This window comes from Miniopterus schreibersii, assembly GCF_964146895.1.
Source record: "Miniopterus schreibersii genome assembly, chromosome: 1".
NCBI lineage: Eukaryota > Metazoa > Chordata > Mammalia > Chiroptera > Miniopteridae > Miniopterus > Miniopterus schreibersii.
This window is the reverse complement of record NC_138101.1, coordinates 75,894,789-75,914,412: the sequence shown is the minus strand read 5'-3', so window position 1 is coordinate 75,914,412 and position 19,624 is coordinate 75,894,789. Positions and strand designations below refer to the sequence as shown.

Genomic DNA, 19,624 nt, shown 5'->3' with positions numbered 1-19,624 from the left:
AAGCTGCTCAGCTGGCTGTTAGACCTATGGGCACGCTGGCGATGCTGGGCAAAGAATTCTATGGCTCTTCCCTTCCGTCACTTCTGTTTCCTGCGTGGGCTTACTCAGTGTTAGACGCGCTTCTGACGGGGGAACTAGCTACCTGTTGGGCAGGGTGGTCCTCAGTGACTCTGCAAACGTGCAAAATGGAAAATAACCCACTGGGGACACAAAGCTGGGATGGAAGGGCAGGAAATAATGAAGAAAAAGAAAGGTTCCAGGCACTCAGACATCAAATGCATCTAAGGGCTAAAGGAAAAAAACCCTCCTGAATGCACTCTGCGTGTCTCTCGGGATGGAGCATATGAATTCTATGTAACTAAAAATATAAAACCACCCAGGACAGATGAGTAAGACAGAAAAGACAGCTGAAAATGTGACAGCGAATGAACTCTGGAATTAAAGGTAATTATTACTCAGAGTCTAGAGATTGCTTATGAAAGGTGAATGAAGACAGAATTGTATAAAATGCAAGTAGTATCTCCTATGCAAGCTGCCAGACAGAAGGAACCCCAAGAAAATGTCCAATGTGCGCTCGCTCATCAATCAGCCCATGGTCTGAGACTTTACTTCCTCTTTTTCCTTCTTTACTTTTACCATTTAAAAAAAAAAAAAAGCCCAATTATAATAGGACCAAGACTTATTTTTAACAAGAAGGTTTTTGTTGTTAGTTTTTTCATTTTTACTTTTTTTCTAGCAAAGGCAAGGTTTTAAGTGATTCAGAACATTCTTTTGTGGTGCAGTCATGCTCATTCTGTGCTAACACCTCCAGCCTTTTTTTTTTTTTTTTTTTTTAAACACGTCTTGTTCTGATCCGTTCAAACATCTTGACGTTTAGCTTAGGGAAGCCGAGTTGTTGTTTACGGGTTATCTCCAGTGCTCAGATATCCGGCAGCTTTTTCCTAGGAAGTTAGCTTTGCACATGAGAGAAAGGAAAAAAAAAAAAAATACCAAAGTGCATAGAGACCAGGAGGTTGAGAAAGTTGGAGAAAAGGGCAAAGATCAGAAAGAATAAAGCCTAGGGACCAAGGATTGCCAAAAATTAGTCACGTGGGCCCTTCATCCCTAGAAAGTTTTCCCTTCTTCAGAAGAGGATGTGAAAGGTGTTGAGTTGCACTAAAATCTGATGGGAAAGACACATAATTCTTTAAAAAAAAAAAAAAAATAGGAAGGATTTGTGTGTTTTCCCCCCTCAGAGTTTAATGGATGCTTTTTTATCCAATGTGCCTGGGGAAAAAACCCTCCTCCCCTCTCTACGTGGTGGATATCATCACCACAAAAAGCATTCTGATCTCTTGACTGTGGTTATAGAGTTATCATTAGCCAAGCTGGCTTTTATTTGCCTGTTACATGCACTTGCTATTCAAGCTGGCCCGAGGTTCCGAAGACAAGTTGACAAATGAACTGCTGCTAGTTTTCCTAATAAATGCTTGATGGGGCCAGGTTTCCTCAAGTATTTTCTAAGGGTCAAGAAGTTTAAGAAAGAAAAAAGAGGGAGGGACTAGCACCCTAGGGATAGTAGTTCTAAGGGGGGTCTAAGACCAAATGCTGGGAGACATCAAGAAGCAAGCCAGTGATCATACAGTTTTTTCCACAGGAATTACCTATGGAAAGTCTTCACTTCCTAAGACGAAAAAAAACTCCACTGGTTCAACGTCTGTAGCTTGTGAAATCCCGGCCCCATCAATCTTAAATCACTGGCACATGAGATGCATCCAGCGCTGAGGCTGTGAGCACTTCCCAGGAGTCCACTTCTACCACTTCAGGACCAAGTTCTGGGGGTGCCTGGGACATTCTATTCTCATACTAAGTTTCTCTGTCCATCAAATAGTCATTATCAATGCATCTTTAATCAGTGGTCCCAGTCCTGTTAAAGCACTTCTTCTATTAGCAAATAAAATTTCGGATTTGATAACCAAGAAGTCAGCACCCTTCAAAATATAGTGACTTAAGAAATGCGGAGGGGGAGATAAAGAAAGAGAAAGCTTTCCTATATATGCAATTTGGAAAGAGAAAGGGGGGGGGGGGGAATACTATCCCAAGCAAGCTGACATGATTTTGAGCTGTCCTGCCAATTTCCTGCAGAAAGCTCTCCTTCCAGGAGAGAGGAAATGAAAAACACCAAATGGTTAGTATTGGATCAGTGCTTCCCAATGAACAACTCACCAGCCTTCGCTTGGGCTTAATAAGGGGTCGGTTCTGCCCATTCATCTTGTGGTAGAGCCCACAGGCATTGCACAGGTAGTGCCCGGTGCCATCTCGTCGCCACAGTGGGGTAGAGGTCGCCCCGCAGTTCACACACTCCCTGCCTTCTAGAAACAAGATCACACATAAGTCACTTACGGAAGGAAAACAAACGCAGAAAGGCTGACAGTGCACAGGATTAGAGAATGACAGTCAAATAAAGAACTTTTTTTCTCTCTTCTCCCTCTTTTGGGGAACTTTCCCACCCCCATCTCCCTTGAAGGTGGCTGCCAACCTGAAAAGAGTTCTTGGATGGCCAGCTCACGGCCTAACCCATACACATAGAAGTGGCCCGGGAATACATTTCAGCAGAACCTTGTTCTGGGCCTGCCCAATGCTGAGGGCCAAAGCAAATTTAAACCTGAAGGAGTTCCCTGAGAAAAGTCTGAGCCCCAGACACGCAAAGGCAAACATTCCATTCATTTCCCTCGGAGGGAAACAAAGGTGACCCATTCTCATCTCTAGGTCTGTCTATACAGATTGATTAAATAATAAAGATTAGGCTGGGGAGAAAGGAAAGATGAATCAATAGCAAGATAGATAAACAGATAGGAAATAGATGAATAGATTGATCAATTGGTTGACTGATTTTAGCGGCGAGGGCTTTTGATTTTACTTCCAATAAAACTATAAACGTCCCTGGCTAGCAAGTAATAGATGAAGACCCAGCAGGGTCCACTCACTTCCCCGTCTCTTTTTCCTCTAGAAAAGGCCAAGGTTTTCCATAGTTTCCCAGCCATTGTGACAGGGACTGAATTTAGGCAAGGAAACTGGACAGGCGTGGAGGAAAAGGGACAGAAGAGTGGGTTGAGGGGGGCAGAGTGAGGGGCAGAAGATCAGAGCCGGCCTGTTAGGGAAGAGGGTGGGGGGAGTTCTTGGTCAGCTCATTAACTAAGGCCTGCCTGCAGTTGCTGCTCTTTCTCCAAAAAAACAAACAAACAAAATAAACAAAAACCGGCCAGGCGAGGTTCCGGCAGGCAACATTCACTCAGGGGCAGGAGAGTGAGCCGGACCCACCTCCGGAGGGAAAGCTCCTCGAGAGAATCCCTCAAAATATCATTTTAGGACGGGGGAGTTTGCTTCCTGAATGCTTTTCAACTTCTGCAGGAGGAGGACTGTTTCTGGGTGAAACTGTCCTGCCACTGGGGACTGTTCTCCCCACCTGGCTGCTCTGAGAAGAGACCCCTAAAGGAGACCCCTCCATCCCGCAGGCGGGTCCCAACCCTGAAGCCAGTGGCTCTGCTAGCTGGACCTCCCCAGGAGACCAGAGTGAGGACAGGGTTTTGCTCTCTTTGGGGTACCAGGAGGGAGGTTTGGGGGGATGGTAGGAGCGAAAGTTGAGCAAAGGTTGTTTTAAGAGATTAATCAGCTAACTCAAAACTACCAGGAAGAAAGGCTGCACTGGGCCGGGAGAGGAAAACCCAGCAGGGCGCTGGGGAATCTTGACTCCTCACAAGGAGGGCAAGGCTGGCCTGGGGCCTGGGGCATGTTCTGCCTTTGGAGACCCCCAAACCAAGTATGAGTGAATCGTGGAGCTTACACCCATGACCTATGCTTTTCTCCAGGGGCAAATTTGGAGAAGGAAAAGAACTTTTAGAAATGGAAGAGGATTTTGCCTCCTTTCACTTTGGAGTTCATGCCAGTATTGAGTTGTTTTTTGTTCACTTTCATTTTACAAAAAAATTAAGGGGTTAAGAGAGATTTTTATTATTCTCTTGCTCTAAATTTTAAAAGGGTTCTTAACCCAGGGTCTACACAGATCCATCCAAAAACCCCTGTGATTATCTACAAAAAACGTGGTCCTGGTGTACCAGGAGCCCTTTCTAGGGACCCGACAGCTTCCATCGGTCCTCAGAAAAAGGCTTTGGACTGAACTGCATCCAGACACTGTTCGCTGGGGTCCAAGCCTGCGGGCTGTAGCCGGTGGATGTGGGGGAGGCATGGAGGAAGGAGGAAGGGGTGCGTGGGCGAGGAGGTGCCAGGGGCTGCCAGAGCCAGGAGGCAGGCAAGCCCTGCAGGCTCCGTGCCCCAGGTGGGCACTGGGTCAGCCCCATCTGGGGACACGGATGCTGGCCTGGCCTGGCCGGGGCTGCCTACTCCCCCATCCTGCCAAGGCAGGGGCCTCTCAGGTTCCCAGCCATTTTGCCCCTTTCCTACTTGGGCGCTGGCAGAGCTGGTGTGAGGTTTCTCTGGCTCCCTGCTCCTAAGCACCCTGGGCTGGGGGATCTCCCAGTCTGACGAGATTAGTCTGATTTCCTTTCCTTTGTCAGGCGGTGGGGAGGATGACAGCTTCCTTTTCAGAAGGACCTTAAGAGCCAGCAACGGTTGCCTCTTCAGCGGGCTCTGCTCAGTAGAGCAATTTTCTGTCTTGATTCACTCCGCAAGTTTGAGATTGCCTTGCGTGGGTTTTACCTATTTATTTTTTCTTTTCTCCCTGTTGCCTCTCGCTTGCGACTTTAGCCAACAACCAGTTTTCCTAATGGAGGCCCTGACTGTCTCCTGCTTTCTTTCTCTCTCCTCTCTCACTGCCTGGTGTGAGCAGCTCACACAGACACCTCTCTCTTAGGTGACAAGAACCACAAAGCTGCCGCGTGGCCTCTTGACATTCAACAGCCATTTTCAAGCACCCCTTCGAGACTGAAATCCAGAAACTTGGGCTGACCGCAAGGGCTGGAAGCTGGGGCGGGAGGTTGTGAAGAGGAAGGTAGAGTTCTCAAGATGCCCACGGGAGGTGGAGAGCTAAGAAGTGGCCATTTGCAAAAAGGCTTTGTCTTTTGTTTGCAAAGATAGATCCCAGCAACAGCCCTCGTTAGAAAAGCAATAGGTGCCCTAACCACAGCTCAACCGTTTCTCCAAAATGCGACAACCCTCTCTTCTCGTCTCCTCCTTTGGCAAGTGCAAAGAAGAGGTTTACCAAAAAAAAAAAGCAACCACTAAAACCAAGAGAATCCCCTCCTCAAGAATTCCCACCACTTCCACCGCCTTTACACAGAAAATGTCTAGAAACTTCCCCTCCCCGATCCCACACTCCCAAAAGTCCCAGCTCCCTCGCTGCCCAGGTGTGCTGGCCTTGGTTTTTTTGACTGTGAGAAAGGAATACGAGGAGGAAGTAAAAAGCCGAATTTAAACCATCTCCTCATCTCTCCCCCCACCAAGAAAAACACAATAAAATAGGTATATAGGTACCCCTGATTCTGGTTTAGAGAAACCGCAGCTCTCCCCTCCTCCCAAGTGTTTGTGTTCAGGGTCTTAAGGAAAGCGATGAGAGAAAGGAAAAGACTAAACCGAGGGCAGAAGGTGTACATAACACAGGGGGAGCAATCAAACATGGAAATGAGGGCAGAGAAACCAGAGGCGTTTGGAGAAAGCACTCTGTCCCCTCCCCCACATACAAACCACCACACCAGCCTCAGATACCACGATCTTCCCCCAAAACTTTTAGCCCTACCAGAAGAGAGAACTTAAAAAACAAAATCCCATCACTACCTCAAAATGCACAGGTCTGCTTTCTTTGCAATCAGCCCTCAAGCCTTTGATCTAATCCCAGGCTTTTCTGCCGAAAGCTGCACCCCACTTCTCTCGAACCCTCCACTCCACGCCAAGCCTGGCCCCTGACCAGGCAGCCAGGCCACTCTCCTGGCCCACTCTCCCTCTTGCTTTCTCTCTGACTCCGCCAGCAGCCTACCTCCCTCTCCCTCTGCCGGCTTTCATGTACTGAACATGCAGGTCTGAGTTTTTCTGTCAGCCTAACCGCATCCGGACTCTATTAAAGTTCCTGGCTCGGGATAAACAATGCAACTGTCGCGTGCAGCAGTCTGAAAATAATTGGATTAGCTAAAACATATCAACTAAATAGAGACAGTCCTGCCCAGGCAGTCGGAGTGAATGTCACCCTGGAAAAAAAACCCTGAAAACTGATCTCATGGTCACTGGGTGCCCACTGCCCTCCCTCGAAAGTTTTCTAAACCGGGGTTTTGCCAGCTCTGTTTCAAGACTGCTCATCCTGCCCATAAAAAAACAAGTGGGTTTCACCACTTCTTTGTATATAGCAGCTCCATAGGCAGAGGACAGAGGCCCGGCAGTTGGAATGGAGCAGGACAGTCACCCACCCTGAAACGGGCACACCCACCACACAACAGCCTTCACAAAATCATCTCTAAAAACATAACTAAATCTCATCTCCGCGAATCCCAAACTTTCTGAGTCAACTGCTTTGGTTAGAAACAAAATTGGTGGTGAATTATTTCATTTGTAAAGAAAAAGTATTTTGTGGGAGTTGTGGGGGGGACATTAAGGCAGGTATCTACACCCAGAGAATAAACAGGCTGTGCTTTCTGGAGAGAGGATGAGCAGAGGAAGCACAGACTCACACCTGAGGTCTTTTGCAGCCCTTCCCTCCTCCTCTGGCTTCAGATCAATGGAGGACCATGTCCCGAGACACCTTCCTGCCCCAGCCTGGGCTGCAGGTAACCAGCCCTGTCTACTTTTGATTTACGTGCAGCTATTTCCCTGGGGCAGAGGCTGCCTCGCTGTCCCAGAAGTTACCATGAGAGCCCCCCTTTTTCATGCAAAGAATATGTGGGGTTGCTTTTGCAAGGTCACGCCCAGCGCAAAAAATATATACACACTTTATTTATACATGTCTGTATAAAGGGCTGTCCTCTGTTGACTGAATGACCCCGGTTGAGCTGGGCCCGAGAGGAACAGTCAAAGGGACTCAGAGGCCAGGAAGGGTCAGAGGAGGGACCTGTGTTTGTTTAGGTTTCAGGAGGTTTCGTTTTAGCATTAAACACTTAAAGTTCTTCCCTCGCCCTCCGTTTGGTCTTGGAAACGGACTGAAGGTTACTGGCAGAACCCAGAAGCCCCGGGGGGCCGCCGAGAGAGGGTTTGTGTTTGTGTTTGTCTCTTGCCTTCCTCAGTCCACCGGGGAGTTTAATTAGATCTCACTGCCCCTCTGCTCTGAGGGCTGGAGTGAGAGGGGACACACCTCATTCTTCGAGGCTGTCAGGATGGAAAGAGATCAGATCTCAGGGGGTCTGGGGCAGCCCCCAGCGGAGCCAGACCGGGCTCTCCTTTCCCTAACCCTGGATTTAGAAGGAAGGGGGTGGGGGAGGGACCCCAGGGGAGAGCAGGCGCCTACCTGTGCTGGATCTTGCCTTGGGCCTCGACTTGCACCCAAAGCTGGTGGGCGAGCCCCCCAGCAGGCTGCTGGGCGGGAAGAGTCCGGAGCTGTACTCGGGGACGTAGGGCGGGTAGGTGGTGATGGGGTGGTGCGCCGAGGCCGCCGCGCCCCCCAGCGTGGTCATGCTGCCCCGAGAGTGCGAGGACTCCAGCTTCATGCTGTCGGGCAGCGGCACCTGGTACTTGATACATTCCTTCTCGTCCTGCCGGCCGGAGCCCGCGGAGCCCGGCGTGGACAGGGACGGGTCTGGGGACACGTCCTTCGGCGGGGTGGGCGGAAAGGTGAAGAGGTGCGGGCTGGAGTGGCCCCCCGACAGCGAGGCGGAGGAGGCGGGGGGGTAGACGGACAGCGGCCCCGGCGAGCCGTGGTGGATGGACGTCTTAGAGAAGGGGCTGAGGTTCCAGGGCGAAGCCGTGTGGTGGCTGCCCAGGGCTTTGCCACCGTCCAGCCAGGGCAGGGATCCGTGCAGCAGCGGCGGGCGACACACCTGGCTCCCTGCGGGGAAAGGGCGGGAGGTGAAAGGCTGTGAGAGCAGCCCCCCCCCCAGGCCCTCCGACAACCTGGGGGTTCGCCCCTCCACCCCAGACTCCCTGTCAGGAAAATCCCAAACACACCCAGACCGGACCTGGGTGCAGGCCCCACTCGCCCTAATCCAGGGGGTGCCACGAGTACCTTGGCCAGCACACACCCCTCACCCCTCCCTCCCACATAAATGTCCCATCAAAGCCCTAAGAATAAAGGGCCTGTGTCTGACACCCAGGAGGTGCTAGGAAGGAGCGGAGAGGTCCCCTGGGCTTATTGGCCTCTCCAGATACACTTTCTAAATCACATCCCCTGAGGTCCCTCTCGAGAACCTGACTTGATTTATAGGTTTCTTTCAATGGCCTGGGGTCTTCCACCCTGGACCTAATCCCAGCCAGCCCGATAAGAGTCGGCTGTGAGTGATGAGGCCTGAAGGGGTGAGCCTGGGCCGGGGGCACTCAACACTAGGGAAATCCAGGGGCCTGGAGAGAGGCCAGCAGCGGTGCCCAGCTCCTGGTGCCCAGAGCAGGTAGGAAAGGGCTGGGAAGAGAGGAGAGGGGAGCTACTTAGGGTTACTTCCAAGTAACCGTACTTCAGTGTTTGCTCATAACTGGCAAGGCCTGCGATGGGATTTGCAGGGAAACGAATGGCTCGGACTGCTGGAGAAAGTTTTCTAGCCTTATACCCTGGGATGCCTTCCTCGCCCTCCCAAAGCCTACAGAAGAAAACAAATTAAGCCTCAGATCTGCCCTCAAAGTTGTCATTCGACGGCCAGTGTGATAGGTGAATTTTCACCTGAGCTCCTGACACACAAAACCCAGTCCATGCGTATGCTTCACTCATACACAGGTTGAAGGTAGCCATAACCCAGGCCGGCCCATACACTCTGCGAGGTGGGCATTTAAACCGCAGATTCAAATCCACACACACGTTGATCTCTTGATCCAGTACCTGCCTCAGCGTTTGACGTTCTATCTTAACCATTAAGAACAATACTGAAACTAAAAATCTAAAGGGGAGGAAGGGGAGGAGAGAGGAAGGGAAGGAGAGTTCTCTGACAAGGGTCAAGATTCAGATTATGCAGGAAGTAGTATAGTAAATAATATTAAGTCTGCATCCACGCATTTCCACTTAACTGCTGATCTGCACAGAACAAGGGCAAAGAGCGCCCCATCCGCAGAAACAATTGTTTAAGCCCAGTGACAGCAGAGTAGAGGATGCCTGCCGCTGGAGAGGCTCTGTCATCAGAGCCAACCCGGGCTCCAAGTCGTGGACCAGGGCGGACCTCGGTGTGCGTGGGGAGGGGAGGCTGAGAGAGCCTCACGCCTCAAATTTTGGCTATTTCTTCTTTTAAAACACCCGTGCTGCTGGGAAGCGTGAGTTCTGCCCCCTAACTACACAGGACTGGGTTTCTTTTCAGCATTTCAGAACTCCCAAACTTCTCAAGGCGAAAGAGAAAGAAAGAAAAGAAAAAAAAAAAAGTTAAGGCCACTGTAATCGCTCCTCCATAAAAAAGAAACCCTGGTGGATCCTCAGCCTTCCTTGGGAGCCTGATGGACTGTTGTAGGCCGGAGGACACAGGAAGGCCAGGGTTGCGGGCAGCGGCAACGAGGCGACCTAAAAGCAAAGCCGCAGGAAAATTCTGTGCAGCCGGGAATCTAGGACACCGCCTCTGTCTCGACCTTAGGACAGTAGTCTTTCCACCGAAACCCATTCAAGCACCAGAATCCCATTCCTGCGAGCCCAGGGGTAGCCCACCGGCCCAGAAACCTAACGCGCTAGCCCTGGGGAAAGGTCAGAATCAGGGGCGCTCAGAAAGACGTCTCTCGGGCCTTTGTGGAGAGGTGTTCGCTGGCGGAAGGGACTGCAAGATAACTGGGGGAGCGCAGCCCTTTGGGAAGAACCGAGTCTGAGCCGGGCCGGGCCGGCGCCGGCTGCGGAGGCAGAGCCCCGCTCCCGGCACCTGGGCCCCCCGCGGCCCCGGGCCTGCGGCCGCGCGGGGAGGCAGGTCTGCAGCCCTGCGCCCGCCAGGTGAGCGCCAGGCCCCAGGGGCTCCAGCCGCGCAGAGGCGCCTCTAGGACTGTTGTGAAAAACACACCCTCATGACGGTCGAGACGGCTTCCTCGCCCATTTCCGGGCCCCGGTATTTTAAAATGAAGCATTAACGGCGCTTTGGGGGGCTGGGGCTGTGTCTCCCCAGCCCCGGTGCCTCCCTGCGCCCAGACCTGGGGCGGCAGGGGCGGCCGCGCGGGGTTTCCGCACCCGGGGCGGACTCACCGTGGTGGGTCGGCGGGTACCTCTGCACCGTGGCCCTCACCGAGTTTCCGTAGTAGGACGGGACGTGGTTGCCTTGACCGTCGATGTTAAAAAGCACATCCACCTCCTCGGGAAGGGAGTACTGCGCTGGGTCCATGTACGAGTGGCCGAGGCCCGGGTGGTGCGTGTCCGGGTGCTGCCCGTTGAGGACGGCCGGGTGGTGGTGGCTCACCCAGCGCGGCTGGTCTGCCGTCACCTCCATGGCCCCGGCTGCGCTCGCGCCCTCTCGCCGGGCCCGGAACCCGCGCGTGGAGAGGGAGGGCTGTCGGCCTGGGAGGTCAGGGGGTGGGGGCCCCGAGGCTCTGCAGGTGAGCTTGCCGTCGGAGGAGCGGGGGCTAGCTTAACGATTTGTTTTCAGAACGGGAATGGGAAAGGTGGGAAGGAACGAGGAGCGAATGAGTTTTAAAAAAACAAAAACAAAAACAAAAAAACAACAAAAAAAACACCTCTGAGTGGTAGTTTAGCAAAGAGAATAGGAAGAAAAAAGAAATCCCCCCCAAAAAACAGGACGGGAGGGTAAAAGGGGGCCAAATCGCTAAGAGGGGGCGAGGGCGGCTGGAATCCTGCAAGCGAGGCTCCTCTGCAGCGGCTCCGAGGCTGGGTCCCTCCTCAGGTCACCTGCAGAGGAAAGAAGGGGAGAGCGGGATGAGCTCCTAAGTTCCTGGGCACCTGAGTTTATGAAGTGGCACCACCTGCCCTCGAGCCACCGGCCCGCGCCCCGGGACACGCGCGCACCCCCGCGCACCCGCGCGCACCTCCTGCGGAGCTCGGAAAACCCGGGCGCAGCCGGGAAGGGAAAGGCTCCCGGGGACATCCCCACAGCCCGCTCCGCCCGGAGCCCGGCTCCGACCGAGTCCTTCCAACTCGGGCCGCAGCTCCCTCCCTCCGGGGGACACCGGTCCCAGGACCTTTGGCTTCCAGCCTCTAGAAACTCTCCAAGAGAGGAGGGTTGAGTTTTAAATGTTTTACAGTTTGCCCAAATGCAGAGGAAGGAAAAAAATAAAAAATAAATAAAACTTAAAAGAAAGTCGCGGGTACCAACCTGGGCAGCGAGGAGCAGAGAGGAGGTGGAGGAGGCGTGTGACCTGAAGAGCAGAAAGTGCTCGGTCAGATTGCGCGGCTCGCTCTGTCTCGAGCTCTCTCCGTCTCTCTCTCTCTCTCTTTTCCTCTCTCTCTCTCCCTCTCTCAGTTTTTTTTTTTTTTTTTTTTTTTACAGGGAATGCATTCTTTCTGAAAGTATCAAGACGGCGCCAGGCAGCTCAGTGTTCGCAGACAGCTGTGGCGCGACGCAACTTAAGGAGGTTCTAGTGTCATCCGCGAGAGAGGGAGGAGCCTGGCGCTGGCGAGGAGGGGACAGCCTCCCCGGCGCGAGGAAACTGCAACCCAAACCCGCTCCGGGGCTTCACCCCCAGCCCCTCCTCCCGCTCCTCCACTGACCGGAAAGGGGCGCCGTGCTGGCCTGCCCCGGCTGGGGGGCCCGGGAGCCCGGGGGCGGCGGGTGGGCGAAGCGGCCCGGGGCGGGGGCGGGGGCGGGGGCAGGAGGGGGCGGGCGGGCAGGAGGGAATTCGCGCTCTGGCCCTTTAAATGTGGCTCCGGCTCCTGCCAATTCTGCACGGCTGGGTGGGTTATTCCATGCGGGGGAAACCCGCCTGCTCCATTCATAAACTTAATTTCTACGGGAAGACTTGCTTTTTCAGGCTTTTTAAGCGAGCGACATTTTTCTATTCATTCTGGGGAGTACTGAGAAGTTTATTGACTTGGGGATATGAGCATGTAAAACTAATCAGGAAAATAAAAAAATTGTTGAAGTCAAAGTACTTTGAGATTTGCCTCTGGAGGGAAAGACTAAGAGCTGAGCAATCGGACCGGCAGAACCCGCCAGTGACTGAGACGACCGCGTTACGCTGAGGGTCGCCGTCCACGCGCTCCCCAGCCTTTGGCGTTCACGAGCCTCTCCAAGGAAGGCTCCAGCTGTCGCAGCTGTCCCGGTCAGACCCAAAACTTGTAATCGAAGTGTGCTTCTGACCTCAGCGGCAGGAGTGATGAATGAGGAGAGAGGAAGCAAAGACTCGAACCAGTTCCCACTGCAGTGAGGGGTTGCAAAGCTGGGCCTCGGGTCTTCACTCCAGTTACCCAACTTTTCCCCACTTACTCCGGCGGCTCCCGGCGTGATTTCCCCCAGCCCCTCTCACCCGCCGCCCGGCAGGACCGCGGCGACCTTCCCCCGGCCCGGGACTCCCGCGGCGGAGCCCGAAACCCCGGGGCCGAGGGAGCGCAGCTAGGAGACGCCCCGCGAAGGGCGGGGCGGGGCGGGGCGGGGCCGGACGAGAGGCCAATCAGCGGGCGAGGCTGTGGCCGGGCCGCGATTGGCCGGCGCCGCGGCCTCCAACCTCCGCGGCCCTCCGCGGTCCTTTGAGCCACGGCCTCCCCTAGCGGCGCTCAGTCTCCTGCAGCCGCCGGGCGCGAGGAGGCGGCGGGGGCGCGCAGGGGTCAGGCGGAAAGAGACTCGGGTCCCACCCTCGGCTCAGCCCGCACAGCGTGTGAGACGAGCGCGCGAGGGTTCTCCCGCGGGCTCTCCCACGGACGGTGCTGAGGGTTTGGTGTGGGTTCTCCTAGAATTGAAGACGGTACCCCCTTTTCGCTCCTCCACCCCATAAAATGCCCTACAAATACGAAAGTTGGAGCTAGAGGAGACCGTCCCTAAAAATAAGATGCTGGAGGATTCCTTTCACCGGGTGAAGCAAAAACATCGATATTCTACCCTTCACTTGATGAAGGGCAGATGTTTTCATACTCAATCCTCGTAGGAAGATCAGTAAAATTTATTTTGAAAAAGTAGTGAAAACGTTGGGTCCTCCCGATCTTGGATTTGGAGCTTGAGTCTCCTCCGTCTTCTTAAATCTGATGTTTGTTTAGAAATCAGAATTGGGTTCCTGGATGTGGGACGGGAAGAGCACCCCTAAATTAAACATCCCCGGCACCCCAGGTTGCTCCCGAGCCCGTTTAGTCCCGGCTGTCAGGACGGCCCGCTGAAGGCGCATCGATTTTCCTCTCTGACCACTTCTCTCCAGGGCCCGCCGAGCTGCCGGCCTCTCCTGCTCGCTGCGCTCTCCAAACCTTTCAATTATTTAGTTTCTAGCATTCGCCGGAAACCGCTCCACGAACGCGGACAGACGAACGCACACACATTTTTGCTAAAAAGTCCCGAGATGAAGAGTGGAAGCCGAGAGGAACCAGCGAAAAGCGCTGCGCCAAGCTCCAGCCCAGGCCCAGGCTGTGCCCGCCGGCGCCCTGTCCGAGGCCGCGCGGATCGCCCCCAGACCCTGGAACCGGGAAGGAGAAAACGGAGCCTTTCTGGGGAGAGAAGGGCTGCCCGGGCCAGGACTCGGCAACGTGAACTTCTGAGGCTGGGAACGATTTTAAGAGACAAAGAGAAAAGATTTGTGAGAAGGAGGCCTTCCTTTCCGGGGTAGCGGCGCCTCTCTGATAACCTACAAAACAGGGGCTGAGGGCGGGCGGGGGGGGGGGAGCATTATTCGTTTTAATTAAACCACGAGCACCAAGTCGGGCTGCCCTGGGATGGAGAGCCCCCACCCCAAAGCACCCTGAAAAAAATAAAAGATCTTTAAGGCCCCTCTCGGTCTGGGAGGTTGGGAGCTGGCGGGGAGGCGCGGGGGCTGCGGCTGGACGCCCGGTGTAATGGAGCCAGCCTGTAGGGGGTATTTAACATTTAATTCCCAGCCGGTCCGCCCCTGTTCCCGGACTGACAGTGGGTAATTGGGAAAGAGGACGTTGCTCTTTTGATGGCCCGCGCCGGCCAGTCTCGCCGACGCCACACTGTGTTTGACGTCACGGGCCCAGCCCCAGAGCTGAGAGCGCGGAGCAGGGGGTGGGGGGAGGAGGGAAAGGAGAGGAGAGGGACCGGGGAGGGAGGGCCGAGGTCGGCCCCGGGACCCACGGGGAAGGAAGGGGGAAGGGAGCGCGGCCGGAGAGAGGCTGCGGCGTGTGGCCTGAGGCGCGGAGCCGGGCCGCGGGGGTCTAGGCCGGGCCAGGCGCCGGCGAGACCCGCCTCGCCGGCAAATGCAGGCCGGGCTTCCTCCGCCGGGGGAGGGCGGGCGAGGCGAGGGGAGCGGAGGGGAGGGGAGGGGAGGGGGCTCCGGGCTGGGAAGGGGGGAAAGGTGGCCCTGATTCCCCCTCTGCCATAGCCTGCAGAGCCGATCCCGGCCTCCTGCGGAGACGCTCAGCGCCCATCTGCAGACCTGACAGCCCCTTCCCCTGGCACCCCGGCTCTGGTCTCGTCTACGAGTCCCCCCTCTTTTCCCGGGGAGCAGCCGGGGAAGAGGAGAGAGAGAGGAGGAGACCAAGAAGGATGCTGTCGTCCTGGGCTCCTGTAGGGCTCGAGGCCTCCCTCACAAGGGTAAGGGGCAGGCGAATGGCTTGGATGCTTGGTACCCTGGGGACAAGCATCCCTGAGCCAAGCAGACCACGGCGCAGCTACGGCGCTCCCACCCCCACCCCCCCCCCACCCCCAGGAGCCGAGTCCGAGCGCGGGGCGGCGGGAGCCAGTCTGGCCTCTCTGCAACGCCAGGCCTCCAGGCGGCTGCTGTAGGCGTCAAGTTGAGCGAGGTGTGTGTGCCCTCTTGGGGAAAGGGTAAGAAATGGAGCCTTACTTTCTCTCCTTGGTTGGACTAAACTGGGACCCACAACCTTCCCCCCCTCCCACCCCACCTCCCCCAGACACATGCCCCTGTACGCGTCCCACCCACCCGCCCTTCCGGGAGCGCAGACACTCTGTCCGGATGGAAGTGGGGAACCCAGTCCCGCCAAGGAACCCGAGCCCGCGGCGCATAGGGGAGGAGCATGCCCCCCAGGCTCACCCCTGGGGTCTCAGGGCTCAGAGAGGCGCGATCCACAGAGCCAGCGTCACCCACCCGAGCCTGGCGGCCGCACGGTGCGTCCAGGCGAGCTCCGCGGGGCCGAGGTCCTGGGAGCAGCGGCCCCGGGCGCCCGCGCGCCGCCCGCGGAGGGTAACCAGAAAAGCCGAGCCTCGGGGTCGGAGTCATAAAGTTACTAATCCCGGGCGGGGGGAGTGAGCGTGCCTCGGGCCGCCTGGGGCGGTCATTTGAGCGTGTTTACTTAAGGACTTTGCAAGCGGACCGCGCGCGAAATAGTCGGATTTCCAGCGAGGCAGCAAATATTTGCAGGCGGGAGAAAGAAGCGGAGCCGGGCCGCGCCGCCGCGTCCCTCCCCCCGGAGCCGCGGCGCCGGCCTGGGCGGACCCGGCCTCCCAGTTAAAGACAGAAATGAAGCCGGGAACCTGCGGGACTTGGGGGCGGGGAGGGCGCAGAGCGACAGCAAAGGCCAGAAACCGGAGCGTGGCCCCGAGGCCCTGGCGAGCCGGTGCTGGGGGAGGAGAAATCGCTTCCCATTCCAGCTCGATCAATCTTCTCTGCCTGCGCTCGGTCAATAAAAAAAAAAAAAAAAAACGGTGTGAACGGCCGCGGCCGCCGTGCGTCTGGGAAGGAAGTGGAGGCCAGAGGTGCGGAGGCCGGCGCCCTGCACTAGCGGGGTTCGCACCCCGGCGGTCAGCACGCCCCAGGCCGGCCGCCAGGCCGTCGCGGGGCGCGGAGCGCAGCCCCGCGGGACGCTTAATTGGGTATCTCCACTTTAATAGTGGCCATTGTTGGAGCAATTAGCGAGAGACAATAACCGCCACGAGGCGTTTAATTCGATTCCCTTCGCCGGCTGCGGCGGCGACCTGTGCGCTCCGGAGAAGAGCCTGGCCTGGGAGGAGAGATCTGCCTAAGTTGCAGCTCCCTTCCCTGCGGTTTTGTCTTAGGTGTGGGAATTCTAATGGGGCAAGTTAAAGCGGGGGAAGAGAGAGAGCGGGGAAACCCGTGCTGGGCCTCGCCAGTCCCGCAGGGCGCCCCTGGGACCGCCGTGCCTGCCGGCTGCGAGCGTCTGAGCTGCGGCCACGCACGGGTCCCCGATGCCTGCTAGAGGGTGAAAAGCAGAGAAGACGGGCGGGGGAGCCGGCCTCCTTCCCCCTCAGCCCTAGGTCCCCCACCTCGGTCACGCGAACCCCGTCCCAATTTCCTTCCCCACTGGAGAGAAGGGACAAAGCAGAGAACCCCCTTCTCGCGCGTACATACTCCCCTCTCCCCTGAGCCAACCCCATCACCCCCTCCTCTGCCTCGGCCCTGGTATTAGGTTACCGTGGCCGGGCGAAGATTTTTACTGGATACGAGAATAGCACAGGTAAAGCTGTATAAACAGCTCGCCGGCCGCGGGACCGGAGGGTTACGCCGGGGACACGGCCCAAGGCGCCAGTGCTGGGCCTGGGTTGCGCGGGCGAAACGCCCCGGGAGCCCGCTCCGGCGCACGTTAAACACATATCTGCAGCTCCCACCCGAGCCCCTCTCTGTTTCCCCGCATGAACTGAAATGCAGGGTGAGCGGAGAAACCACTTGGCGATGGGAAATCAGGCAGCGCGGGCTGCTCTCTTCAGATGAAACACCGAGAGCAGAGCAGGGGACCTGGGGGGGTGGGGGGAGTAGAGAAAAAGGGGACCCCAAAACTCACTGGCGATGGGAAGATGCCGGAGGTGGAAACGTCAAAGGGGAAACCCGTGGGAAGAGGTCCGCTCGCGCAAACCTCCCCGGCTCCCACGCCCACCCGCACCAGGCCTAAGGTCCACCTGTCCTGGGACAGGAGCCATCGCTTTGGGGGTGGTTAAATTTACTCTTTTTTTTTTTTTTTTTTTTTTTTGCTTATTTATCTATCACCGGTTAAAATTCGCAAGGAAACCCGCCCAGACCGGGACAAGCTGCGAGAGATGTGGAGCATCGAAGAGAGGGAGCTGCGCTCCGAGATTACCTCCCGCTCCGCCCCCGCGGCCAGGCCGGGCCCTCGGGCTTCGAGGGAGCGGGATCCTGGCCCTCCCCCAGCCGTCACCCACTTCTCCGGAGTTGAGAAAAACCCTGATTGTAGCGAGATAAAAATGGGGCAGGTATGGGTGTAGCGGAAAGAGCGAGGAGGGAGGGAGAGAGCAGGGGATTTCTGTTTTTTAGTTTGACAATGCACAGGTCAGAGGGCTGGCGATGCGGGGAGCCCCGGGGTTAGGCTGGAGAGCAAGATTTCCCCTTGAGGGTGAGTGGAAAGAAGTACGAGTCGCCCTGGAGGAAGGGCGCACCTCCCAGGTCTCCCTTCCTCCAGGCCTCGGCGGTTCGGGGGACAGGTGGGAGCCACAGGGAACAGGAAAGGGCGGAAGAGCTCCAGCAAGTCCGCGCGCTGCCGCCGGGGCCCCGCGCGCGGATTCGGCCCCCAGACGGCCCTTAGGAAGGGGCTCGCACGTCTAGACCCAGGCTCTCGTCCCAGGGCGTCCTCAGGCCGCTCGGCTGAAGCCGGAACTCCAAGGGAAGTGGTCAGCATGCGGATTCACCCATGTGAACTTCAGGTCCCAGCATTTTTTAGGTGATGAGGGATGCGGGTGGGCACCTGCTTCGCTCCCTCCGGCCGCGGCCTCACAGCCACCGCGTGCGGAGCCCCCCGGCCTGCCCTAGCCCGGCGCCTCGAGCCCTCCTGGGGCCGACTCTCCTCCGGCCGCTTCCATGTGGCATTTCAGAAGAAGGAGGGCGTTCTCTTGGGGCTATTGTGTTTTTACTTCTCTAGATTAGCCAGAACACTAGAGTGTGATTTTTGCTGGAAAATCGACAGTGGGCTTCAAGGGAAGGGGGGTTCACAACCAGGAGAGGGGAGACGGGGGAGGGTCATTTCTTTCAGATCAGAAGACGGTTGAGGCGAGCTTCTAAAGGCACGAATTGTTCGTGTCCTCCGTTGGACACGCCGGAGACCCCGCGGTAACATCTGTGAGCCCGCCCGCTCAGGTGGGAAGACGCGGCCCTGCGTGCAGCCCTTCGCCTTTCCCTCCCTGAAGGATGCGCCCTGCCAGCCGCCTCTCCCCGCCAGGCCCCGGGGCTGGCGCTGGGCTCTCTGCCGCCTGCCACTTCGTGGACTCCAAGCAATTTGTTATATAAAACAAAACAGCAACCACACATGTGTGCCTGCAGACCCGCAGCGACGGACACCTAGGGAGACTCGCTCAAGCGCCTGGACAACGTGGGGGGTTTTCTGGTCCTTCCAACGGCCGCACCCACGGCCACCACCTCTAACCCCTTCTGTCCAGCGGCCAGGAGCAAAGGGGGGCTGTCTTGGCCCAGTCGCCCTGGTTGCTAAACCTCTCTCTGGCTACTCCAACGGTTAAGAAAAAGAAGTGATCAGGAATATTTGGTCTGCACACAAAGACACCACGAAAGGGCTGCACATTTATGTGTGAAAGAGCTCAGATGCGAGAATGAGGCAAACCCCTCGGTGCAGCCCAGAAATGGTTAGGATAACCCGGGCTAGAGAGCACTGGGGTTTTTGGACTCTGCTCTCACACAGCTATCAGAGTCCCTAATACCCTGCCACTCACCACAGTTCCCAGCCACAAATTGCCTTAACCTCCAGAAGATGGGTTCTCAGCCACCCGGCTCCCACTGTTACCTGCCCCTCCCCAGGCTCTCTGTGTGGCCCTGGATTGCTGGGCATCCCAACAAAGAAGCTCCACCAGAGCTCAGGGACACCCACTCCCATGCCTTCACTGCACTCCCAACCTACCCCCACCTCATATATTGTCTGGGGAAAGGCCAGGTAGAATTATCAAATAAAGGAAAATTCCGCTTCTGCTGTCTCTGGGCTTTTGGCTGGACAGACCAACCCAACCCTGAGTCCCCAGAGCTAGCAAAGAGCTCTTGTGTAGAACAGAGGGTGGGCCTGCGGATGCAGGTGCATGGGTTTGTGTACCCAGTGCCACTCACCGATATCCTCAGAATCCAGCTGGCTCCTCAAGCCAGGAACCTTAGGCCTTGCAGGGCAACTGGCTAGAAGCTGGAAGCTGAGGCTCCTGCTTGGTCCCATGCGGGAATCGATAATGGGACCCAAAATCCACCTGGATCTTGGTCAGTCTGACCTGGGCACCATACCCTGCCCAGAACTTAAATGGGCAGAAGACAGTTTCTTTCCTCAGAATCACACAAACGTTTAAAAGGTTTAATGGTAAGCACCCTCCCACAAACAGCCATTTGGGCGCTGCAAGCATCAGACACCTTGGTCTGCTTCACCGGCCCCACTGGGACTCCCAGCCCAAGCCTGTCACAGGAAAAACAGCCACCCCCCGCCCCTCACACACACACCTTTTCTGCCAGAGCCACTAAGAGACAAAAGCGCTGCAAATGCTACTTTATTATTTGTCCCTTTAAATTTTGTAATCTCCCATCCACA

General features: G+C 56.3%; 1 protein-coding gene across 3 annotated transcripts in view; it reads right to left on the bottom strand.

Annotated features, from left to right (window-relative positions):
• The window catches only part of GATA3 (GATA binding protein 3), a 28,009-nt gene that overhangs the window by 7,261 nt on the left and 1,124 nt on the right, over positions 1 to 19,624 (bottom strand). Inside the window, exons 1-4 of one of the 3 annotated variants that reach the window (XM_081156458.1) lie at positions 11,346 to 11,583; positions 10,265 to 10,921; positions 7,424 to 7,960; positions 2,206 to 2,351 (exon numbers count right to left, since the gene is read on the bottom strand). In XM_081156458.1, the coding sequence (XP_081012584.1) occupies positions 2,206 to 2,351; positions 7,424 to 7,960; positions 10,265 to 10,505 (924 nt within the window). In that variant the 5' untranslated portion in view covers positions 10,506 to 10,921; positions 11,346 to 11,583. Of the gene's footprint in view, positions 1 to 2,205; positions 2,352 to 7,423; positions 7,961 to 10,264; positions 10,922 to 11,345; positions 11,584 to 19,624 lie in introns of those variants that run through there. The other 2 variants (XM_081156459.1, XM_081156460.1) reach the window with 2 other exon arrangements.